The 24,482-nt window shown below is 32.4% G+C and overlaps 6 protein-coding genes and 1 pseudogene across 6 annotated transcripts in view; 3 read left to right on the top strand and 4 right to left on the bottom strand.

Annotated features, from left to right (window-relative positions):
* Window positions 1-12,284, bottom strand: part of LOC111414993 (cullin 3) — a 28,301-nt gene extending 16,017 nt beyond the window's left edge. The window contains exon 1 of the mRNA XM_023046467.2: window positions 11,982-12,284. The gene's annotated coding sequence lies outside the window, so the exon portion shown is untranslated. The remainder of the gene's footprint in view (window positions 1-11,981) is intronic.
* On the top strand, window positions 144-1,043 carry LOC111414997 (coiled-coil domain-containing protein 43). The gene is made up of 3 exons (XM_023046472.2): window positions 144-337; window positions 393-769; window positions 824-1,043. The coding sequence occupies exons 1-3, from the start codon at window positions 167-169 to the stop codon at window positions 894-896; spliced, it is 621 nt and encodes a 206-aa protein (XP_022902240.1). The 5' UTR covers window positions 144-166; the 3' UTR covers window positions 897-1,043.
* LOC111414994 (probable ATP-dependent RNA helicase DDX23) lies at window positions 1,292-6,051 on the top strand. Its single transcript, XM_023046470.2, has 4 exons — window positions 1,292-1,772; window positions 3,887-4,047; window positions 4,102-5,663; window positions 5,714-6,051. The coding sequence occupies exons 1-4, from the start codon at window positions 1,392-1,394 to the stop codon at window positions 5,929-5,931; spliced, it is 2,322 nt and encodes a 773-aa protein (XP_022902238.1). The 5' UTR covers window positions 1,292-1,391; the 3' UTR covers window positions 5,932-6,051.
* Window positions 10,273-11,864, bottom strand: LOC111414995 (3-ketoacyl-CoA thiolase, mitochondrial pseudogene; annotated as a pseudogene).
* Window positions 12,285-12,915: 631 nt separating the features above from the next.
* Window positions 12,916-17,745, bottom strand: LOC111414991 (golgin subfamily A member 2-like). Its single transcript, XM_023046464.2, has 3 exons — window positions 17,651-17,745; window positions 15,646-17,445; window positions 12,916-14,289 (listed from the first exon to the last, which is right to left on the bottom strand). The coding sequence occupies exons 1-3, from the start codon at window positions 17,696-17,698 to the stop codon at window positions 13,216-13,218; spliced, it is 2,922 nt and encodes a 973-aa protein (XP_022902232.2). The 5' UTR covers window positions 17,699-17,745; the 3' UTR covers window positions 12,916-13,215.
* Window positions 17,746-17,804: 59 nt separating this feature from the next.
* On the bottom strand, window positions 17,805-18,882 carry LOC111414988 (Proteasome beta2 subunit). Its single transcript, XM_023046460.2, has 3 exons — window positions 18,745-18,882; window positions 18,513-18,692; window positions 17,805-18,455 (listed from the first exon to the last, which is right to left on the bottom strand). The coding sequence occupies exons 1-3, from the start codon at window positions 18,804-18,806 to the stop codon at window positions 17,867-17,869; spliced, it is 831 nt and encodes a 276-aa protein (XP_022902228.1). The 5' UTR covers window positions 18,807-18,882; the 3' UTR covers window positions 17,805-17,866.
* A 360-nt stretch (window positions 18,883-19,242) lies between these two features.
* On the top strand, window positions 19,243-24,308 carry LOC111415014 (spire type actin nucleation factor). The gene is made up of 2 exons (XM_023046500.2): window positions 19,243-20,018; window positions 22,150-24,308. The coding sequence occupies exons 1-2, from the start codon at window positions 19,315-19,317 to the stop codon at window positions 23,474-23,476; spliced, it is 2,031 nt and encodes a 676-aa protein (XP_022902268.1). The 5' UTR covers window positions 19,243-19,314; the 3' UTR covers window positions 23,477-24,308.
* Window positions 24,309-24,482: the final 174 nt, after the last annotated feature.

The following is a 24,482-nucleotide window of genomic DNA, read 5'->3' as shown; positions in this document are numbered from 1 at the left end:
ATAATTTTTCTTTATTATTAAAAAATTGCCTAAAAAAATGGTTATGATAATAATAATGAATATAATTATTATAATTCTGATTATTATAAATTATAATGAACCTAATGAAGATAAGATCAAAATCTGTTTTATCGATATGTCATTTGTCACTTTATAAAAAAAAATAATGGCGGCTGCGGTAGATAACTTTATAGACTGGTTAGGAAATAAATTAAAAGACTTAAATACAGACGAGAGCGTTTTCGGCTCGTATATAACTGGAATATTAGATTGTGATGATTCAATCGAAGAAAAAACCGAAGCACTGCAAGGTATACTATCAGAGATCATTGAGAATGTAAGTTTTAAAAATAGTATCGGAATAGCCCCTACTTTTTTTAAATTTCCTCCAGGAAAATAACATAACGCAAGTGTGTAACGAAATAATTGAAATGTACGTTAAATTTAAACCCAAGCAAGCCTCCGGAAATAACGCAGCAATTGAAGATGTTGAAGTTAAACTTGCAAAAATGTTAGAGTCACAATGTTTGGCGACTACAAAGCAAAGGGAATATACAGCTGAAGAGAAAAAGATACGGGAGGCGATTTTATCTCAATACAGTCAAATGAGTGATGAAGAGGATGAACAAAATAATATTTGCACTACTGAGCATAAAGAAAGTTTAGAAAAAAATACCAACGCTTTGTCGGTACATCAAGCTGAAAGGGAAAGAAGAGAGCAAGCTAAATTGGATAGTCAGCGAAAAAAGGAAAAGGATAAAGAAGATCGGTAAGATTTGAATAGGAAGAAATTGTTGAAAAATAATAAATCTTATTCTTGTAGAGAGAAGCAAAAGCAAATGAAAGAAGAGAAAAAGGAGAAAAGAAAAACTGTCAAAGGGGAAAGAAGGAGGTAGCCCATATAGAAACCAGATTAGATCTTTTTTATTTTATTATGTATTGTTTTTAATGGATTAAGAATGTTGATGAAACCCGATAATGCAAAATGTGATTTTAAATTTTTTCGTTTTCATAAATTAATAAATGTGTATTAGTAGTGCAAAGTTTTCTATTTTATTTAAACTAATAATATTAAAAATGAAAAGCAAATTCCTAAATTTGTATTAGTTCAAAAAAATTTTAGATGAAATGTATATCTTATTAAATAACGCAAAAAAATCAATGAATATAATGTTATTAGTAATTAACAATAATAATATGTTAAATAATTATATTTAAAAGATTATCTTGATAAAGATTCCTATTAAAATGTGTTAAATCATTAGGTAATATCGAAATTGGCACGAATGTCATCATACAAAAACAAACTAACCTCAAAATAAATTTTTATTAAACGTTATAAAAACGTAACTTTTCATTACAACTATATTAGAGGTTATAAATTAGTAATAATGGGAAATGATAAAAAGCGTCGTTCTAGAAGTAGAGAACGCAACGATAAAGAACGTGAAAAACGCTCAAGGTACTCAAGATCTAAAAGCAGGGAAAGACATAAACGCCATAGATCACGATCTAAATCTCGCGAGAGAGATTTAAAATATGACTCGAAATACGAAAAAGATAAATATCAGCATGGAAAATCCGATAGGGATCGTCGCGATGATAGAAATTACGATAAGGATAAGAAGCAAAGAAAAAAGACGCCCAGTCCAACACCGGAAGATACCAAAGAGGAGGTTAAACACGATCCTAATGTCAACCTTAAAAAAGAACCGTTGAGTTTGGAAGAGTTTTTATCGAAGAAAAAAGCGGAAGAAGCCGCTAAAAGTAAAGTAAGTGATTATCACTAATAAATTTGCATAGTTTTAAATTAAATTTATGGAAAAATTCAAGAGTCAGCACGTGGCTTAAAAATTGAGGATTTTTTTTTTAATTAATGTGAAATTACCCAAAAATACGTTAAAAATAAAAAGAAAGTGCGGAATTTAATGAATGAGTGCTTTAAGTCTTATGAAATCTGTTTTTTTCTGCTAGTTTTTGTAATTTGCATTATCCTGTTTTTTTAATAAAAATAAAATAAATTTTGACAATATAGGGAAATAGGTATGTAGCAGTTGGTAACACCATAACATTTTAAAATAGACATTTAAATTGACAATTAGAAAACACAAAATGTATTCACCACAATAAGAGAAATTGCTCAATTCGATGCTAAGAACACGTTTAAACATCCATAGACAAAAATTGTCACATTGATAACTACTTATAGAAAAATTAATGACCCAATGTCACCAACTTGAACTACTTTCATAAAATGTTATTAAAATCTCATTACAGCATCAGATAATAGCTTGTTTCCGCGAATTACAAAAAATCACATTAATGTTTCGTTTTGTGACGTCACAAGCAATGTTAACCATGCATTTTCCTATTAAACTGCTTAACACCTAACCTACAAATTGTTTATTTTATAGCCACGCACAAAATCAATCTGATAAAGTTAAAAGGAAAGTTATTTTCACTAAATTAGGTGAGATTGCAACGTATATTTTCGGATGAAACACCCTTGTTTTTCTTAGGCTTTCCATGTATAACGACTGACTACCTGTCGTTAGATAGACTGTGTATCAATAGAGCCTGTGTAAATACTAGAACTAACACTAGACTGAAAACTAGAAACATTTGGATTTAGCCGCACGTCTCTCAAGACGGCTAAACCCGAATGATTCTAGTTCTAGGTCTAGTGTTAGTTCTACTTTTCTTTCAATAAAAATATGCCACAATCTAACGCTATATAACATTTAAAACTAGAACTAACACTAGACCTAGAACTAGAATCATTTGGGTTTAGCCGCACGTCTCTCAAGACGGCTAAACCTAAATGATTCTAGTTCTAGGTCTTGTGTTAGTTCTAGTGCAGCACTAGAACTAACACTAGACCGGAAACTAGAAACATTCGGATTTAGCCCCACGTCTCCCAAGATGGCTAAACCCGAATGATTCTAGTTCTAGGTCTTGTGTTAGTTCTAGTGATAGTGTTAGTGTAAAACTAGACCTAACACTAGACCTAGAACTGGAATCATTTGGGTTTAGCCGCACGTCTCTCAAGACGGCAAAACCCGAATGATTCTAGTTCTAGGTCTTGTGTTAGTTCTAGTGATAGTGTTAGTGTAAAACTAGACCTAACACTAGACCTAGAACTGGAATCATTTGGGTTTAGCCGCACGTCTCTCAAGACGGCTAAACCCGAATGATTCTAGTTCTAGGTCTTGTGTTAGTTCTAGTGATAGTGTTAGCGTAAAACTAGAATTAACACTAGACCTAGAACTGGAATCATTTGGGTTTAGCCGCACGTCTCTCAAGACGGCTAAACCTAAATGATTCTAGTGCAAGGTCTTGTGTTAATTCTAGTGATAGTGTAAAACTAGAACTAACATTCAGGTTTAGCCGTCTTAAGAGACGCATGGCTAAACACAAATATTTCTAGTTCTAGTGTTAATACTACTTCAGACCCAACCCGGAATTTACAACCCACCCTCTGCTTTATGCCCAACCCGACATTTGAGAAATTCGCACTGGTTTCAATGTTAATTAACCTAACTCAAAGTGAAATTTCTACATAAAATTCTGAAATAAATCAGTAAATTAGGTAGATTCGAATGTAACGTTTAAAGACCGGGTAGGGCATCAGGTATAAACAACGACTAAAATGTCGTGGAAAACCTAAGAAACAACCGTATTTCACCCGAAAATATGAGTTTTAACCACATATGCTGCGAAAATATATGGTTAGCACCTTTAAAGTGATGTTTCAGTAAGTTTTACACTTTTCCGCACTTTTTTTTATTTATAATGGCTTACTTGAGTGATTTTCCGTCGATTAAAAAAAAATTGTCGATTTTTAAGCGACGTGATAATACTTGAATTATACCAAATTTATTCTTAGCCGGTATTTCTTACGAAAGAACAAAGAGCAGCGGAAGCTATAAAAAGGAGACAAGAAGAAATTGACAAGCTACGGAAAGTTCATGATGCAGAAAGAAAAATTATTGATGATATTCAAAAATCGCGGTTGGAGGAAGCTAAAAGAGAAGATCGTGAACATCGGTAATTAATTTAATATAAATAAATTTCTAACTTAACTTGATTATAAATTAATAGGAGAAATCGTGAACGTGATACAAAAGAAGAAGACAAACAAAAAGATAAAGATAAAGAACGTGAAACGGAAGCGATTAAAGAACGTTATTTAGGAATCGTAAAGAAAAAAAGACGTCAAAGACGTTTAAACGATCGGAAATTTGTTTTCGATTGGGATGCAGGTGAAGATACATCGAACGATTATAATTCTTTATACAAAGAAAGACATCAAGTACAATTTTTCGGTCGTGGAAATTTAGCCGGGATTGATATAAAAGCGCAAAAACGCGATCAAAGTAAATTTTATGGGGAACTTTTAGAGAAACGTCGCACGGAAGCGGAAAAAGCCCAAGAAAAAGTACGGTTAAAGAAAGTTAGAAGAAAGGAGGAGAAACAACTTTGGGATGATCGTCATTGGTCGGAAAAAGATGTTGATGAAATGACCGAAAGGGATTGGAGAATATTTAGGGAGGATTACAACATTACCATTAAAGGTGGAAAAATACCTGAACCAATAAGAAATTGGAAAGAATCCGGGATACAAAAAGAGTTATTGGATATCGTTGATAAAGTTGGATATAAAGATCCAACTCCGATTCAGCGACAAGCAATTCCTATTGGGATGCAAAATCGGGATATTATTGGTGTTGCAGAAACTGGTTCAGGAAAAACTTTAGCTTTTCTCATCCCTCTATTATCTTGGATACAATCTTTACCGAAAATTGAAAGAAATGAAGACGCCGATCAAGGTCCTTACGCAATCATTTTAGCACCAACTCGTGAATTGGCACAACAAATTGAAGAAGAAACACAAAAATTTGGTCAACCACTTGGTATTCGTACAGTGGTTGTTGTTGGTGGTTTAAGCAGAGAGGAACAAGGTTTTAGATTACGAATGGGTTGTGAAATCGTTATTGCAACCCCCGGTCGTCTTATTGATGTCTTAGAAAATCGATATTTAGTACTAAACCAATGTACATATATCGTACTTGATGAAGCTGATCGTATGATCGATTTAGGTTTTGAACCCGACGTACAAAAAATCTTGGAATATATGCCGGTAACAAATTTAAAACCCGATACAGAGGAAGCTGAAGACAGTAAAATTTTATTGGCGAATTATAACAGCAAGAAAAAATATCGCCAAACGGTGATGTTTACAGCTACAATGCCTCCTGCTGTTGAGAGATTAGCTCGCACTTATTTGAGAAGACCCGCTGTTGTTTATATCGGTAGCATTGGTAAACCTGTTGAAAGAGTTGAACAAATAGTTCATATCATGGGCGAAAACGATAAGAGAAAGAAATTGATGGAGTATTTGAACCGCGGAATTGAACCTCCGATTATTATTTTCGTTAATCAAAAGAAAGGAGCCGACGTTTTGGCTAAAGGCTTGGAAAAACTTGGCCACAACGCTTGCACTCTTCACGGTGGCAAAGGACAAGAACAGAGAGAATACGCTTTAGCCAGTCTTAAATCGGGAGCTAAAGATATTTTGGTTGCCACCGACGTAGCTGGAAGAGGTATTGACATCAAAGATGTTTCGATGGTTATTAATTATGATATGGCTAAAACAATCGAAGGTAATATCTATTTTAATCTCAATTTTGGAATTTTAATTTATTTTTTGTAGATTATACCCATCGTATTGGAAGAACCGGCCGTGCAGGAAAAACCGGTATCGCTGTTAGTTTTTGTACTAACGACGATTCGGCTTTGTTCTATGATTTGAAACAAATGTTACTTTCATCACCCGTTTCAACGTGTCCACCCGAATTAATGAATCATCCTGAGTGTCAAATGAGACCTAATCAACCCAAAAGGAGAAGAGATGAAATGATTTTTGCATAAAATTATACATGAAAAAAAATAATAATTTTAATGTGATTAAGTTAAGAATGTATTTGAAGATATATTTCAAATAGACATCCATTTGAATGCTTTGTAACAATAAAAATGTGTAAGATGTTTTATTTGGTTATCATTTGATTTATTGGAAAGTTGTAAAATACTTTATAAGGAGGAAGGCTTTTGTGGTCGGTTGAACTAAAAGCAAATCTAAATTGAGAACTAAAAACGTTTGGGTTTAGCTACGCGTCGCTTAACTCTTACTGGTGCAGTGGTACAAAATATAAACCACCTAAATTTTCACCCAACTGACGCAGTGCTCTCTAATGTATATTAAATTTATCAACAAATGTATAGGCAATGACGATCTATCATTTCGTCTAGTAAGAATGAGTCGAGACGATCTTTGCAATTCTTTGCAGTTTGGTGACGAGTCAGATTTAGGGGATATAGATGAAGATATAATTACAAGTATTGATATTTATTCTAGTGAAAGTGATTCAGATGACAACAAACCTTTATCTGTACTTCAAGCAAGAAATAAAAAAAAAACGTAAAACGGAGACTTTCTTCACCTCATCCTTTTGACGAAATAATCAACTCAAATCCGACACCATATTCTCTGTTTCAACTATTTTTCGGCGAAAATTTTATAAATCATATAGTTTTTCAGACAAACTTATATGCTGAACAAGAACAAATGCGTACTGGAAAAGATTACAGGAGAACGACGAAATAAGTGCCTTTTTAGGAATAAATTTACTTATGGATGTTAAGTGAAGTATTAACCTTGGACGAGTCGTTGATCAAATTTAAAGGTAGAAGTGTGCTAAAACAGTATATGCCTAAGAAACCCATAAAAAGGGTTTCTTAGACATATCCCAGGATCAACTTATGGGACAAAGCCTAAGTTCTAGGGTTGTGTACAAACTTACTGATGGCCTTGAACAAGAAAACCATACAATATTTTTTGATAATTTTCTTAACAATGTGGAACTAATGCAAAATTTAAAGCAACGTGGTATAGTATTATAAGTATTAACCTAATATTAAAACGGGCAAGCAGTTCCAAAGAGGTGAATTCGACTGGTACACAAGTGATACAAAACTATTTGCAGTAAAATTGCATGAAAGGTAGTAGAAGAGAAAAAATAGAAATATGTTGTAGATGAACAGTGTCGATGAATTCGATCAACTTTTAGCTAGCTACTAAATAGATCGTCAAAGCAACGAATGATGAATGATATATTTTTCTACTTAGAAAGTAGATGCTATATAAAACAATGAATCTGCCTGATAGATTGTAGCCCCAGTTTTAGTATCTAATTCCACAAGGACTAAGAAATCAGGACCTAAAATACAAATTAGAAAATCGAAGCCGTTTGTACGAGAGAATATGCGATTCAATTCTGTTACGCATCAACCTAAACGTGGAACAAGAACAAGGTGAACCCGAATGATTCTAGGTCTAGTGTTAATTCTCGTTTTGTATCATTACAACTAACACTAGACTTAGACCTAGAAACATTCGGGTTTAGCATTGCGTCTCTTAAGTCGGTTAAACCGTGTTGCTGGTTTTAGGTCTGGTATTAGTTCTAATCTAGCACATAATGCTACAGTTGTTAGCGAATTTTTAAATTCAAACTTTGGCAATTATTTGATACATCATTCTCCATTACAGTATGTATGGTTATCACCATAGCAACATTAACTTTTAAATACATACATTAGTGTTAGATAGAACAAAAAGAATGTTTGTTAATTATTCAATAACTATAAGAAATATACCCAACAAACTATATATTATATTTGTAATCAGAAGAAAATAACAAATTATTTTAGGTCATAGCCAACTATGGTTTCCATTTAAAAAAATAAAGTTACCTACTTCTAAAACCTCGGAAATAAAAGATGGGAAAAAATTCTACCTACGCCACTGAATTCTTCGTAAAAAGTTGCCCATATAATGTTTTATTTAAAATACTCCATCTTTGATAATAAGTGAGATATTCGCGATTGTCGTTTTCGCAAAATTTTCAATTTTTGACGATAGGTCGATAGCTGTTCGCAGTTTTCGGTATTAGCATTTTCTCGAAAAACGGGATCATGACATGTAAGCTACTTTTTTTCTATCTCTTTTAGTTTCGGAGATAGCCTATGCGGATAACGAAATTGGGACACCTGTATATATGCTTTGATGAAATATCATATGATTTCAACCTATACAGGGTGGTTCAGTTTTTAATTGGGAAACTTTACTAGGATGTAGTACTTGCCAAAATAACACAAATTTTTTATATAAACATAGGGTCGCAATTCTTTTGTTTTCGAGCTATGAGCGATCAAAGTTGAGAAAAAAATTTACATTTTGTTTTGTATTTCGGCTGCAAGTAAACCGTAGAATTTGAAACTTTGTACGTATGTACTACTGGTTAAGAACTTATTTTCAACCATACCTTAAACTTCCCCAGCGCCCTCTTAGGGGATGAAATTCACTACCCCCTTGTTTTTTTTATAACAACTTTTTAACGCTATGGAATATGAACATAAAAAAATATGGGTAAAGCTCACTCTTTAGTGGTACTTTTTTGTCTCTTTAGTATTTTCCTTAAAGTTAATAGTTTCCGTGTAAAAAAATAAAATATCGTGCCATGCACTGCTATGTGCCGCCATGTTTAGCCAAAATTATTCTAAAAGTTTGCTCTGAGAACTTGTAAGTTTCATTTACAGTGAATCCTCATAATTATTGCTGGTTATTAATAATTTTTGACGCTTATTAAGCCAGAGTTTCAATTTTTTAATATTGTTTAAAACAACGTAATTTGTTCAGACAGGCATTAATCTTATTTATGGTTTTTCTTATGAAAATCACAATTAATTGGTGTTATTTAGTTAGTACTAGATCCTAGTAAGTGCACAACTTCCATAGCCACCTATAAAGAAAAATTTTTTTTAATAATAGCAGCGCTTTACAGTACAATGTAGCATATTTTATTTTTTTACGTTAAAACTATTATTTTTAAGGAAAATCTAAAGAGAGAAAAAAGTACTAGTAATGAATAAGCTTTACAACCCATATTTTTCTTTGTTAATATTCCATGGCGTTAAGAAGTTGTTATAAAAAAATCAAAGGGGCTGTGAATTTCATCTCCTTAGAGGGCGCTAGGGAAGTTTAAGGTATGGTTGAAAATAAGATATTAACCAGTAGTACATACATACCAAATTTCAAATTCTATGGTTTACTCATACCCGAAATAAAAGATAAAATGTAAATTTTTGGCTCAACTTTGACAGCTCATAGCTCGAAAACAGAAGAGTTGCGACCCTATGTTTATATAAAAAACTTGTTTATTTTGGCAAGTACTACGTCCTAGTAAAGTTTCCCGATTAAAAACTGAACCACCCTGTATAGGTGTACCTGAATGACTACAACAAATTTCTAGAAAAATAAAATTTGGAGAATATGTTTAACTCATAATAGGGCTCATAAATACAATATAATTAACAATAAGAAAACCACTGACATTTAAACGTCAAAAATATTTCTGTCAAAGATTGCAAAGCCTACTAAGATTTTTCATTAAATATTCACTCTAACTTTCGATTAACAACCCTACAGCTTAACAATTAGTGTTTGCTTAATTATTTTTCTTCTCAGAAATTATGAAATTTTAAAAGAACATCAGAGAGACAAAAAAATTTTAGAATAGTTTTATCTAACCGAAATTTTTTCAATGTATTTATCATCTTCATAACAAAAAATCTAGGCAAAAATTGAACGGGGTGGTTACGTTTAGTAGTTTAGAAGGATAGGTTGAAAGTATAAATAGGGTGCCCTATTATGAGTTAAACATATTCCCCAAATTTCATTTTCCTAGCATTTATGGTTTTTGAGAAAAAAAAATTAAACCAAAATTTTCCCCAATTTTTGGAGGAGTGTAGCTCCTTAGGGGAGCCGAAATCGCCCATGGTTCATATATTAAAGTACCCTTAAAATTCACTAAAGAATCACCCCTTGAAATTTGTTGCAGTCATTCAGATACACCTGTATATGACCTCTTAAAATCGTATTCGTAAAGAAACTAAAAAAAAAACTTTGTTCCAGTTGAGCAAAATTTTATGTAAAACACTTGCTCCAGTTAAGAGTTAAGACAACTAAATCCCTATGAATTACATAAAAAAATATAGATAACAGTTACGCATGTTTATAATTTATATCTACGACCTTTGCTCATGGTCGTATAATACGATAACAATCAGCAATTTTTCCGCCTAACTTGTTTTATTACCACACATTTTTTGCTTAAAATTTAACCTCTAACATTTACAAATAACAAAAAAAAATCTCATTTAAATAATTTCAATTTTATTACAATTAATACAAATCATAATAATAAAGTACCACATCAATTAATATAAAAAAAATTAATAAAAATCTTATAAAGACTCGATCATAATGGCAATTCCTTGCCCACCACCAATACAAGCTGAGCCAATACCATATTTAGCGTTTCTCCTCTTTAATTCGTACACCAAATGGGTCATAATTCTAGCTCCTGACATACCAACAGGATGACCCATGGAAATCGCCCCACCATTAACATTCAATTTATTCAAATCCAATTTTAATTCTTTGGCACAAGCTAAAGTTTGGGCGGCGAAAGCTTCGTTGATTTCGACCAAATCGATTTCGTCCAAAGATTTCCCGGATAATTTCAAAACGTTTTGAATCGCTGGAACTGGGCCAATACCCATGATGGATGGGTCAACACCCACATAAGAATAAGCAACGATTCTTGCGAGAGGTTTTAAATTGTAATCTTTAATAGCTCCTTCATTAGCAACAACAACAGCTCCTGCACCATCACAAATTCCTGACGCAGAACCAGCAGTTACCAAGCCATTTTCTTTAAATAAACTTGGTAATTTAGCTAACCCTTCGAGTGTAGTTTGGGGTCTTGGGTGCTCATCAACTTCAACAAGAACTTTTTTTCCTTTAAAAGTAATTTCAACTGGGGCCATTTCCTGTTTGAATCTTCCGTCTTTTTGGGCGGCGACGTAATTCATTTGGGATGCTAAAGAGAATTTATCTGCATCTTCTCTTGTAATTTTACATTGGGCCCCTAATTTTTCAGCTGTTAAAGCCATAGGTAATTTGCAATATGTATCAGTTAATCCAAGCCATAAAGAATCTTCCAAAACTGGGCTTACCCCCAAAGTTGTTCCAAATCGGATATTACGAACATTGTGAGGACTTTGGGACATATTCTCAGTTCCTCCTGTAAGTACTAATTTTGAAGCCCCAGCTGTAATTTCTTGCACTCCGTTTACGATAGATTGAAATCCAGATCCGCATAATCTATTTACGGATAAACACGGCTTTTGAATTGGAACTCCACTTCTTAACGCGGCGTGTCTAGCGCAAAAAGCACCATCGGAAGATGATCCAGCGTTTACGTTTCCAACGATGACGGAATCTACCATGTCGGGGCTAACATTTGCCGAAGCTAAAGCTGCTTTAAAAGCGGTCGTTTGGAGATCGGCTATGCTTTTTTTCACAAATTTTCCTCCATAAGTACCGATTGGAGTGCGTTTAGCACCCACGATAAAAATATCTTTCACTAAAGAACTCATCTTTTCACTTATTTTTAAAAAACTGAACGAAACTGAGTGGGTCAAACAATTTTATCGTTGAGTTGTTATCAATTGGGTTTAAAGTACATCTAAAATTGTAACTTTCTGCACCTCGATAAACAAAATCAACGTTGATAAGGATAACGTGTCTTACCGATTTTAAATGGATGAGTGATTAATTTATTGGATGTTGATCCTGTATGAGATGATCGATTTATTTTGAGATAAATAGATTTAGAAGACACGTTTTTATTTGGGGAACTCAACAGGTGGTGTGTGGGTACATGGAACAAAGTTTATTTTATGGTTTTAATATTTGCTGATAGATTGCGGGTAATTATAGGAAACTGTATATTTTTTAGGCAACCAAATCGACTTTTATACAATAAACTTAAAAACGAAATAAAAAAAAAACTTACAATAACATCCTTAATTTGGTTCTTGTTAAATTGAGCAGCACTAATTTTAGCAAAACTTCTTTCTTTTTACTTTCATTCTTCATCAATCTTCATTATTTTCTTAAATCTTATCCTTTTTTCTTAATATACACCACTTCAGGTTTGCGTCTTTTAAGTCGGCTAAACCAGAATGATTCTAGTTTTAAGTTTAGTGATAGTGTTAGCTCTAGTTTCAGTTTGTTGTATATTTTTATTGAACTAAAACTAGAACTAGCGTTAGACTTAGAATCATTCGGGTTTAGCCGTCTTTAGAGACGTGAGGCTAAACCCAAACGATTCTAGTTCTTGGTATAGTGTTAGTTCTATATAATAACAGTGTTAGTGTAAAACTAGAACTAACACTATACCAAGAACTAGAATCGTTTGGGTTTAGCCTCACGTCTCTAAAGACGGCTCTAAAACTAGAACTAACACTATACCTAGAACTAGAATCATTCGGGTTTAGCCGTCTTTAGAGACGTGAGGCTAAACCCAAACGATTCTAGTTCTTGGTATAGTGTTAGTTCTATATAATAACAGTGTTAGTGTAAAACTAGAACTAACACTATACCTAGAACTAGAATCATTCGGGTTTAGCCGTCTTTAGAGACGTGAGGCTAAACCCAAATGATTCTAGTTCTTGGTATAGTGTTAGTTCTGCATAGTAACAGTGCTAGTGTAAAACTAGAACTAACACTATACCTAAAACTAGAATCATTCGGGTTTAGCCGTCTTTAGAGACGTGAGGCTAAACCCAAATGATTCTAGTTTTAATCGTTATTCAGCGCAAGGTTGTTGTATATTCTTATTGAACTAAAACTTGATTTAATACAGGAAACATTCGGGTCATCAAAACTTCTTTTTTTAATATTCTTAGTGTTCCCCTAAAAATAAATTTAAAATAAAAACACCAAAATAATCAAACGATCCATTAAATTTCTTTCTGCATAATCATTACCTTATAATACAACTTAAAATTATTTCATTTTAATTCATCAACTTCTTTATATTTGAATAAACACAATCAATCTTCATTATCTTCTTAAATCTTAACCTTTTTTTTCTTAATATACACAATAAAAAAATATATTACAAATGCATTATTTACAACCAACGCAAATTACTTGAATACTCAAAAAAAAGGGTCTTAAAAAGTACAAAATGTTACTCTAAAATTTTATAACTCCCAACGAGTGTATTTAAATTAATTTTTTTTTTACACCGTTATAAGTTGACCAGAACACCATGGGCAAGGATGAAAATTTTCTAAACCATTCGATTGAACCAAACTGCTAGTTTTGATTTCGCTCAACAACTCAATAATTTTCTCCGCTGTTTTCGTGTTGTTATTAAACTCTTTGTTACCCGCTTTCGATTCCATTTCTTGATGAACTTTAGCGTGCTCCAAACAAAGTTGAGATTTATCCACGGTTTGGTGTTGTAACGCGTCCAAAGCGATATCATCCCTCTCAATCATCAATCGATTAATCAAATTATTTAATTGATCAATTTTTTGTTTCATATGTTCTTTATCAATGGCAAGTTGTCGCATTTCTTCTTCTTTTTCTGACGTTCTTTGTTTTAAAACACCCCTTTGATGTTGGTATAACGTGACATATTCTCCAATTGTTTCAGTTTCATCTTGAAGTTGTAAAACTAAATGTTCTAATCGTTGCTTTTCATCCTCTAAATTCGCAATTTCCTCCATCATTTTCGTAAATTTTATTTCTAATTGTTTCATTGCATCTTTTTGGGAAATATTTTCGTTATCTAATCCCTCAATATTTGTGTTATTTACCCCATCAATTTGTGTAGAGAGTTTTAATTCTAATTCTTTATTAATTTTTTCTAAATTTTCAATTTTATTTAAAAGTGATTGGGAAGAATTTTCCGATTTTTCATCATTTTCCTCAACTTTACTTTCTTTTTCAATTAATAACTTATTAAATTTATCCTCGAGATTATTCATATTTAGTTTTAGACTATTATTTTCGGTTGTTAATGTTTGCAATTTCATATAAGACTGTTGTAATTCGTGTTGTAAAGCGTGTGTACTATGATCGTGAGCCTCATAATGCCTCAATCTATCTTCCAATTGATTCTGTTGAACCACAAATCGATTCATTTCCGCTGCGCTTTCTCGTAACGAATACATTTCTTTATCTTTTATAGCTATAGCATCGGATAATGTGTGTATTTGAGATTCTAAGTGACCTAATTGGTCTTCAGCTTCTTTCGTTTTATGTTTTGCGTTACTTAATTGTTCAGCCAATTCTAATTTTTCGTTACTCTGTAATAAAAAATAACAAAACAAATTAATTAATTAAATAAGTCTTTACTTATAAGACAAAGATGATGTAGTTCTGCAAAGGGGGGAGAAGAAAGGAGGAATCGAGATAGGAGGAGAGAGAGATAGAGGAGGTGAGAGAATTCATATCTGGGGTATAGGGATGCTCACGGCGCATGTGAGGGAGATGGCTAAAAGGGCAAATAAAGTGATGGGGCAGCTCTGGGGATGGGATGAGAGAGTGTTTGGTGGTGATTTTAGAATGATTATGTTTGATGGCTTGGTGAGGAGTGCAATGATGTATGGAGCGGAAGTTTGGGGATGGAAGAGGCAGGATATTCTAGAGAACGTACAGGGAGGAAGTGAAAGTAGATGAAATGAGGGTGGAGGCGGGCAGAAGAGCAGTTAAATATGAAGGAATAATGGATAGAAGACCATACTGGGGGAGTGTTGGAAAGAAGTTAGAGAGGGGAAGATGAGATATGGTATAGGAGAGAGGAAGGAATATTACAAAAGGACGGATTATTCAGAGGCAGGGATAAATAACAGAAGAAGGAAACGCGTGGTGATGTGGGGGGAGATAAGCCACAGGGATAAGTAAATAAATTTTTGTATAAAGTTTAAACGTCAATGTGACACAAATTCAATGTTACTAACTGTAACCAACTTCACAACAATTTGTCAAAATTAAATGTCAATTTTATACAACGTCGTTTTGTTTACGAAAATTAATTAATTTATGCTTAAATCATACGAAAAAAGGAATTTGTTTAGGTTTTTTTAATGACAAACATTTAGAAACTCCTAAAAAATGGAATTAAATTGACGTTTTTTGAAATTTTGATGTGTCAAATAATTATTATTAGTCTGTCAAGTCTAATAAGTCTAACAAAGTCTGGTTACTCGTGAATAATGATTATTATTCACTCCGTGAAAAATGACCACCGTTTTGTTTTAGAAAACTCATTCATAATATTACAGTTTAAGCAATGTCTTAGCGCCATCTAGCGGCGAATAGATGTAACTAATAGAGAAATTTACAGTAACCTACAATTCGTGTTGAAAATGCTATAATTTTACTTTAATTTTATTAACACTAATTATTATATTATTTTTGTAATAAAATCGTGAGAAGTACATGTCAATTGTGAGATTAAAGGTAATATCATGAGCAACCTTGGCTAGAACATATGTTGAGGAGATGTAGTGAGCTAAAAGGAACTAGTGAAAGATTCTGGAAGAGGGGGAGAATGGATGAGGGAATGTAAGGGGGGTGATAAGGGAAGTTAAGTTTAATTTGTCATGTATTGTACAAAAAATTGTAAACTTTTAGTACAATAAAACCTCATATATACTTACAATTTTAATAAAAGCATTTTGCATTTCGGTTAATTGGCTTTTTAATTCTTCATTTTGTGCAACAGCTCGAGACGCGGCGACTTTATCGCTTTCCATTTCAGCTAATAATTTAACGCTATCAGGTTGATTATTCCTCAAATGCGAAACCATATCCTCCAATTGCATCATTTCATCCCGTTTTAGCTCCAATTCCTTAAAAACTTCGTCCCGTTCTCCTTTAACCTCCACATAAGATTCCTCTAAAAGCTTCTTTTCGTCCTCAATTTTCCTCAAACATTCTTGTAATTCGATTAATTCGACTCCACTGTTAGAGTGTGGTTTTGAATGAATTTGATTTTGATCTTCTTGCATTTTTTGGAGCAACATTTCCAATTCGACCATTTGATTGGTGAGGTCGCGTTCTCTTCCGATTAACGATTCATTTTCGCGGATTTTTTCTTCTAGTTTTTGGGACAAATTATTTAATTGTCCATTTAATTGTTGGACATATTGTTGGTATTGAATGGCAGCTTGTTCTTTTTCGTTGGATAAATTTTTAATTATGTTTTGTAATTCGAAATTTTGTTTTTCATACCCTTGAAGTTGAAGTGATAAATTTTCCATTTGAAAATTGTTTTGGGTATCCCCCGAAGTAACTTGTTGAAGCTTTATATTAAGCAAAGATAATTGAGAGGTTAACTCTTGAATTTCCATCCTTAATTTAGCATTTTCTGAGCTACTTGTATTTAATTTTTGTTGCAATTCTGAAATATCTTGTTGCATCTCATCCCTTTGACCTCTTAAAGTGGCACATTCATTTAATGTTTCAACATATTTCTCATTCTCCTCAACAGGAATATTATTTCGAAGCTTGCTTTCTTTTAAAAGGGTTAATTCTCTCTCTAAATCAGCCACACGTGATCTTGACGTTTTTAATCGAGCGTTTAATTCGCCACATTCCGTTAATTTTTCTTTTAATTCGGTGTCTCTTTGAGCAACAATTTTATCTAAATCACTTTTTTCTGCAACTAGAAACTTTACTGTTTGTTCATGACGTTCAATCTCATCTAATAATCCTTGTTTTTCATCTGATGGCATTTGTTGTTTTTGATAAAAATCATTTTCTAGATAATTAACTTTTTCGCGATAAATCTTTAATTCTTCCATTAAATTATTATTCCGAAACTTTTCTTCTTGCAATAACGTCAAAGTTTCTGCATACTTTGATTCTAACTCACGATTACTTTGCAAAATACCATCCGGAACTGAATTATCATCAATTAATTGAATAATTTGAGTCGAAAGTTGCTTTAAACTCTCCATATTCCCTTCAACTTTCCCATTCTCTTCTTTAACATCACCCACATCCACTTGATTATCATTTTTTAAGTAATCATTTAATTGGATTGCATCTTCAATAGTCACATGATTATGTTTATGTAAATTATCATAAATCTCATTGGGTTTAATTTCCGGGTCATCATAACTTAAAGAATCCTCAACAGATTGAAAATATACATTTGTATTCACTTGATTTGTCTCCTTATCAACATTTTTGTTAAAATTAACATGATCAAAACTATAAAAATCTTGATTCCCTTGTGATGGTACATTATTATGTGGAATATTGTCGAAAAAACTTGCTGTTGTTGGTTCTTGATGTTGTCCCCCACTAAAATATTGTTGTAAGGGTGAAGAATTGTGACTTTGAAATTGATCGGCTTCATCAATATGTGGGGCTTCATTTAGTGAACTATGAGTTGAATTTGTTAAACTATCTCCGGGGGTACTTTTCGATTTTTTCTTTTGATACTCCTTTACCTACAAATAACGCGTAATTTTTTATTAATTTATAAACAATACATTTTTAAATCACTATTGTTGTTTTGACAGATGATGATGTGGCCAACAAAAAAAATTAATTAAAATAAAACAACGCCATTAACACCAATAAAAAAATTAAAATTACATTTATTAATCCCTATTAAAGCTATATATTAATTTTGGTAAATAGTCAAACAATTACCAGCTTTTTCGCAGCCAAAATTCGCTGAGCTTTAGTGGCGTCCGCCATCTTGAACTGTCAAAACATTTTATTATTACAAGATTGCCAACTTTTAAATAATAATTTTTTTTTTAAATATAGGTTATAATTTTTTTGTGGAAAATAAAATCAATAATTTTCATAAAAGTAATTTAATTAGAAATTATCGTATAAACCCAATAACTGTTTCATCCATAATTAAGCAGTATCCATAAGCGAATCAGGTTCAATATGATGAACAGTTTCAGTAACTTCCAATGGAATAACTTTGGTAGCCAAAGTAGCGCTAGTTCCCTTCGGGAATCGATAATTCCCTTGACGAACCCCCTTTTTATTCGCTTCATCATAAGTACGCAAATAATCAACAGAGCCTTTGCGAATAACACACAAATCAACATTAGAACCTGACCCTAAATCATTAAAAATTCCTGCGGCAATGGCATCTCGAACAAGTTGCTTTCCCTCTTCTTCAGTTAACCCTGGTTTCCAACGTGACTCAAAAACGGCCATTGCAGCAAGAGAACCTGAACCCATTGTAGTATAGGGTAATTTATCTGTTGAGCCGTGAGGATAAATCGAGAATAAATGGGGGCCTGTTGGGTCTACGCCTCCTAATACTAAAGCTGCCCCAATATAGCCTTGATATCTAAAGAGAAATTGTTTTAACATTTGATTTGCAGTGCAAACTGGGACGACGCGGTTAGTAAAAAGACGATGCAGTTCTAATTGAGACGATATCATATTTGTGGTCATTTCCGTATCAGCTGCTGTTCCAGCACCACAACAACTAAAAATAAATTCTTTGTCAAATACACATCATACTTACACTCAGAAAAATACTTACTACATATTTGGGGCTAAATAATGTATCTTGGCGCAATTTTTATCTGAGACAGTGGTGTCTTCTGTTGCTCTAGTATCAGCGCCTAATATAACCCCATCGGCAAATATAATTCCAGCAATTGTTGTTCCCGTTTTAGTCGCTTTTGGGACGGGGAAACCCTTACCTTCCAAAGCGGCATTTCTAAAAGATTATTAAATGACTTGTTAGATTTATTAAGGTATTTCTTATTTACCTGGAGCAATTATCAAAAGAAAACCCGGCGGGGGCTATTTCAGGACACAAAACTGATGCCATTTTCAAATTAACGTTTTTCACAATGAGACAACAAAATACTAACTGTCAAAGATTTGAGGTTAGTTTACACATGTCAAGTGTGAAGTTGGTTGTTTTCGAATTATAAAAAAATTTATAAAAATTATTATTTATTTTATTTTAAAACTTTAATTAAAAAAAAAATGATATTAATTAAAATTAATTAAATATTTGTTATATTTTTTAAATATAATTAATAAACACCAAAAAAAAGGGACACCAACCTAAATAATTTAATGATTTTTTAAAGTTGTAAAATTGTTAAATTAATTTTTATTTAAGAAAAAGATTATTTATAAGAACATTTGATTAATTTTATAAATAATTATTAATATTTAGAAATAAATATTTTTAATTTAATGAAAGTAGGTGAAGTTGTATTGATCGCCTGCGCGGTTGTTAACTGTCAGATTCAAGGTCGGAAATTGCAATCGATTTTTAGGTTAGTCGTTGAAGAGATGCCCCCGGTTGACGTCATTATTGGTGCGACATGACAACAAAAGCAAAATGTAAAGTGGATTCGGATGGCAGCGTATGCTTAGAAGACATCCTCACCTCTTTTAATTCATCAGTACGCGAAGAACACGCCTGGGCCCTCTGCTATCAGTGCGCCAAGTTCTTCCTGGAATCAGGTCAGCATTCGGCCTACCATAATATCACAGACGTAGACCAGGTTTACTTCCAAACAGATGGTAACATACACCCAAACACACGCTTGGGAAAGACACCCGACAATAACAGACGCGTTTGTAGCGAGCAGGAACTAGTGACCAGTTTGGGTGTTGTGATTTACAATGCTTTGGACAAGGGTTACGATGCGGACGAAGAGCGATCCATTTCGCAGGATCTCAACACGCTCATAAATGATATGATAACGGATGACCACAATTTGAGCCATCACGAAACAGACGATGAAGGTATAGAACGAGACTCTGAAGAGGCAGACGAAAGTAGCACATCCAGAGTTTCACAGCATATCACATTAACGCAAGTAATCGCAAGGTGCGAGAGGCACTTAGCTAGTTTAACCAAATCTCAAGCTGAATCACATTATCGCGCTGTAGTTAGAGCACTTGTAGCTGAAGCAATTGAATTGTCTACATTTTTGGAAAAGGTTGCTCAAGATACTAGTAATTTAGTTGAGGGAACTGGCAATCGAGATTTGGAACAATTAAAATTTGCCGATTGGGCTAGGTAAGAATAAAATTGATTTAAAAAGATTGGAAAAAATATTTTTAATTTTTTTGATGTCTATTTAGAATAAATTGGTTTTTGTTTGATTAATATTTATCTGTAAATTGTTTTTGTTTGCTTTTCCCATATCTTTTGTAGAATAAATAAATGCTTTATTCTAAATGCTACAATCAAAATATTTGGGGTGTACTTTATTACTGAAGATATTATATTATTTTTTGATATTAATCTAAAAAACACTATTTTGATGTTTTCAACATCAGTGTAGGTTATATCTGAAAATTGTTATTAGAAAATATTCTGTAATATCAACAAAAACATTTTCCATAATCGTTTCTGTTCCAGCATTGACTATTTTGAACCTAATTGATTATAATATAAAAAATTGATATTTTGACGTTTTAAACATCAATTTAGGTTATAACTCAAAAACTAAAAGTGAGGGAAAAAAGTTTTATTATTAGAAAATATTCTGTAATATCCCAAGAAACATTTTCCGTAATCGTTTCTGTTCCAGCATTGACTATTTCGAACCTAATTGATTATAATATAAAAAAATCGCTATTTTGACGTTTTAAACATCAATTTAGGTTATAACTCAAAAACTAATCGTAAGGGAAAGAAGTTTTGTTATTAGAAAATATTCTATAATATGCCCAAAAACATTTTCCATAATCGTTTCTGTTCCAGCATTGACTATTTCGAACCTAATTGATGATAATATAAAAAAATCGCTATTTTGACGTTTTAAACAACAATTTAGGTTATATCTGAAAAACTAAAAGTAGGGGAAAAAGTTTTGTTATTAGAAAATATTCTGTAATATCCTAAGACACATTTTCCATCATCGTTTCTGTTCTAGCATTGACTATTTTGAACTTAATTGATTATAATAGAAAAAATCGATATTTTGACGTTCTAAACATCAATTAGGTTATAACTCAAAAACTAATCGTAAGGGAAAGAAGTTTTGTTATTAGAAAATATTCTATAATATGCCCAAAAACATTTTCCATAATCGTTTCTGTTCCAGCATTGACTATTTCGAACCTAATTGATGATAATATAAAAAAATCGCTATTTTGACGTTTTAAACAACAATTTAGGTTATATCTCAAAAACTAAAAGTGGGGGAAAAAAGTTTTGTTATTAGAAAATATTCTGTAATATCCCAAGAAACATTTTCCATAATCGTTTCTGTTCCAGCATTGACTATTTCGAACCTAATTGAGTATAATATAAAAATCGCTATTTTGACGTTTTAAATATCAATTTAGGTTATAACTCAAAAACTAATCGTAAGGGAAAGAAGTTTTGTTATTAGAAAATATTCTGTAATATCCAAAGAAACATTTTCCATAATCGTATCTGTTCCAACATTAACTATTTCCAACGTATTTGACTATAATCTAAAAAATCCCATTTTGATTCAGTGCATAGTGAGTATTTTTTATTTATTATGTTTAACTCATCAAGTTATTACTCATATTTAATTATATTGGTGGGTTCAGAGTTATTAATATGATGTTAAAACAATGATAAGAACGTTAGTAATGAGTTATTTTTAGTTCTACTTATTATTTATGTTTTTTATGTCATGATTTTGAATATGTTTTTGATTTCAAGGTTATTAAAAAAATCCTAATCTCTTTAAACTTTGTTTTTTGTTAATATGTGCAATTTTAGGATGAATAAACTTGTTTCTTATCAAAGAAGCAACTAAGAAGAGAGATTATTTTCTCATTAAAAATCATTTTTAAAAATACGTTTATTTTTTCAAAATCCATCATCCATTGACTGATAGATGGCCATCTGTAGGTTTGAGCTCCTGGGTGACCTATTCTTTGCAGAGATGAACCATATTTCAACGACATCAAGAGTTACGAAGCTGAGGTCACTTGCGACGGATGCATAACTTCGATACCATGTAAAGATTAAAAACATTGCAGTTCCACTATCGAAAATTTCGCGAAATTTGCGAGCGGTTTTAGAGTCTCAAATTTCAGTGCTATTATTTGCTCAGAAAAAAAATGGGACAAAAACTGTGTCAGCTTTCTTAAAAAGCTGATTTCTCAATTTAAACTATAACTACTCAAATTAGAAATGTTTAACAATTTGTTTTTTGTTTAAGATTTTGGGTCCAAGTAATCCAAGAGCTTCGTAAAGGTGTAAAATTAAAGAAAGTGAATTGTAGTCGAGCACCGATAGAATACGAACTCACTCCATATGAGATATTAATGAACGATATTAAATCATGTCGTTACAGTCTCAGGAAGATAATGGTCGATGGAAACGTGCCGTCACGCGTTACTAAAGACGCTCACGCTATTATACTCGAATTCATACGCTCAAGACCGACATTGCGCAAAGTCTCCGAAAGGAAATTACCACCGCACACAAGAACGCTTACCCCAAGGGAACAACTCATGAATTCAATACGTAAAGGACGCACGTTGCGTAAAACGCATACAGTTGCAAAAGACGGCCCCGTTGTTGGGACGGTTAAAGAACCGGAAGAAAAGAAAACGCGAAAATTAATCAAAGTTGATTTTTCTAAATTAGATGATGACGACGATGATATTTCGGATACGTCCGATGGTTATTGGCAAGAAGAATTTAATCAAGTTTATGAAAACGTGGTTGAAGCTTACGATTTAGCTTTACAGGGGCCGGCTCCTAAACCACCGGGAAAACGACATTTAAACGTTTATAACGATCAATTTGAAAGTTATTCAGTTCCGCAATCCAGACCAGGTTCAAGACAATCCTGTACGAGCTCTGACGCGGAATCTGTACAATTAACGCCGGAAATCGCTCAAGCAGTTCAAGATAACAACACAAAACCTTGGCACGAAGCGATCTCATTAGACGATCGATTATCGTTAACTTTAGAAGAAATCGTTCATATACGCACAGTTTTAACAAAAGCGGAAGTTGAAGCTCTTCCAATTGAAGGTCACGTAAAAAGTGATGTCGAAAATAGTAAGGTGTGTTTCTTATGTTTGAAGACGAGGTTTGGTATTTTGGGACCATGGGGGCAACGTTGTCGTTTATGTAAACGTACCGTTTGTAGTAAATGTATTTCAAAAATGTGCATTCCAATGGAACATTTCGCTAGCGTTCCCGTTGTACTGTTGAGTCCGAGTATAATGGCCACTCCGGAAGATGAATTTCAAAACGGTTTTAAACCAAAAACATCTCCCAGCGATGGTAGTAATTCGGCTAATTCCAGTACACAACCTAGTCCGAGTAGACCAAGTTCGTCTTTGGAACGATTTCGTAGACAGAATACAGCTAAAGTTGGAGCAATAGATAAAACGCGGGGATCTTTGATGGCTGTTTGTTTAGATTGTAAGATGATGGTGCTACAAATAATTAAATCGGCGCAGGCGAACCGATCAGCTATACGAAATAAACATCTTCAGACTTTAACGTTGAATATATCCCCAGTGTTCTAAAAAAAATAATGATAGAATAAGTAATTTTTTTTTATTAAAAAATCTCGTATATGCTAGTCATTAGAATGAGATCGACATAATAATAAAATTATTTATATTAAAATGATAAGAAATGTATCGTGATTCTGTAAAAAAATAAGTTGTGATTAATTAGGTTTTCGACTTAGGAAAAAAAAATAAATAAAAGTTACCAAAAAAAAATTTAAATTAAATTTATAATAATTTATGTATTTTTTAATTTTATTTATATAGTTTTAAATGTACAGGGTGATTCATTAAGAATCGATAATCTTTGAATTGGAGATAAGAGGCACCAAATAAAACAATTTTTAATTTATATCTAGCTCAATCAATTTTAAATTTTATTTATTATAAAGCTAAATAATTTAAATTTTTTCTCTCCAATTCTAAGATTACAAATAGATTTTTATTTGTGTTTATTTTTTTGTAAAGATGTCAACAAAGTCTATTAAGTAACTAATTGATTTTAAAATTTAGATCATTTAAATTTGTTTTTGTTTAAATGACTATTTACTCTGTTGGCATCTAAACCTCTTGAATTTTCTGGTCTCTCATAGATATGTAACAATAATTAAGAAAATCATTCCAAAAAATGTGTAACCGTTTGTTCCTTGAGCGTAGTTAGGCGAAAGTGATAGCAAAATGTTTTAATGTGTAATATAAGATTCTATCTCTAGATAAATTATAAATTATTTTATTTTCTTAAATGATAAAAATGGAGAAGAAGAGAATATTTAAAAATTATATAAATGCACACTCTACGTAGGGTAAGATTATATTGCAAATAAAAAAGGATGTGTTGAAAAAACAATACTTTTTTTTATTATTAGTGGAATAAAATTATAAGTACAAAGGCTTTTATGGCCAGTGTTAATTGAACTAGATCTAGTGTGGGGTGCGAAGTTTTCGTTTTTTTAAATGAAAACAACCACTGATTATTCGCTTATTAGGGTTAAATAGGTCTATTTCTTATTCTTTTAGAATA

This window comes from Onthophagus taurus, chromosome 6 (genome assembly GCF_036711975.1).
Source record: "Onthophagus taurus isolate NC chromosome 6, IU_Otau_3.0, whole genome shotgun sequence".
Classification (NCBI taxonomy): domain Eukaryota; kingdom Metazoa; phylum Arthropoda; class Insecta; order Coleoptera; family Scarabaeidae; genus Onthophagus; species Onthophagus taurus.
Note: the sequence above shows the minus strand (reverse complement) of the source record. Positions and strands in the feature narration are given on the sequence as shown.

Bases quoted from the DNA above. Each gene is read 5' to 3' on its own strand.
- LOC111414991 (XM_023046464.2), bottom strand. From the start codon at position 17,698: ATGGCGGACGCCACTAAAGCTCAGCGAATTTTGGCTGCGAAAAAGCTG. The intron at 17,446-17,650 runs GTAATTGTTTGA...CGTTATTTGTAG, and splicing joins TTTTGGCTGCGAAAAAGCTG to GTAAAGGAGTATCAAAAGAA. The intron at 14,290-15,645 runs GTAAGTATATAT...TTTTTATTACAG, and splicing joins AAAATGCTTTTATTAAAATT to AGTAACGAAAAATTAGAATT.
- LOC111414997 (XM_023046472.2), top strand. From the start codon at position 167: ATGGCGGCTGCGGTAGATAACTTTATAGACTGGTTAGGAAATAAATTA. The intron at 338-392 runs GTAAGTTTTAAA...AATTTCCTCCAG, and splicing joins TATCAGAGATCATTGAGAAT to GAAAATAACATAACGCAAGT. The intron at 770-823 runs GTAAGATTTGAA...TTATTCTTGTAG, and splicing joins GAAAAGGATAAAGAAGATCG to AGAGAAGCAAAAGCAAATGA.
- LOC111414994 (XM_023046470.2), top strand. From the start codon at position 1,392: ATGGGAAATGATAAAAAGCGTCGTTCTAGAAGTAGAGAACGCAACGAT. The intron at 4,048-4,101 runs GTAATTAATTTA...ATAAATTAATAG, and splicing joins AGAGAAGATCGTGAACATCG to GAGAAATCGTGAACGTGATA. The intron at 5,664-5,713 runs GTAATATCTATT...TATTTTTTGTAG, and splicing joins TATGGCTAAAACAATCGAAG to ATTATACCCATCGTATTGGA.
- LOC111414988 (XM_023046460.2), bottom strand. From the start codon at position 18,806: ATGGCATCAGTTTTGTGTCCTGAAATAGCCCCCGCCGGGTTTTCTTTT. The intron at 18,693-18,744 runs GTAAATAAGAAA...ATAATCTTTTAG, and splicing joins TCTTTTGATAATTGCTCCAG to AAATGCCGCTTTGGAAGGTA. The intron at 18,456-18,512 runs GTAAGTATTTTT...ATTTATTTTTAG, and splicing joins TATTTAGCCCCAAATATGTA to TTGTTGTGGTGCTGGAACAG.
- LOC111415014 (XM_023046500.2), top strand. From the start codon at position 19,315: ATGACAACAAAAGCAAAATGTAAAGTGGATTCGGATGGCAGCGTATGC. The intron at 20,019-22,149 runs GTAAGAATAAAA...TTTTTGTTTAAG, and splicing joins AAATTTGCCGATTGGGCTAG to ATTTTGGGTCCAAGTAATCC.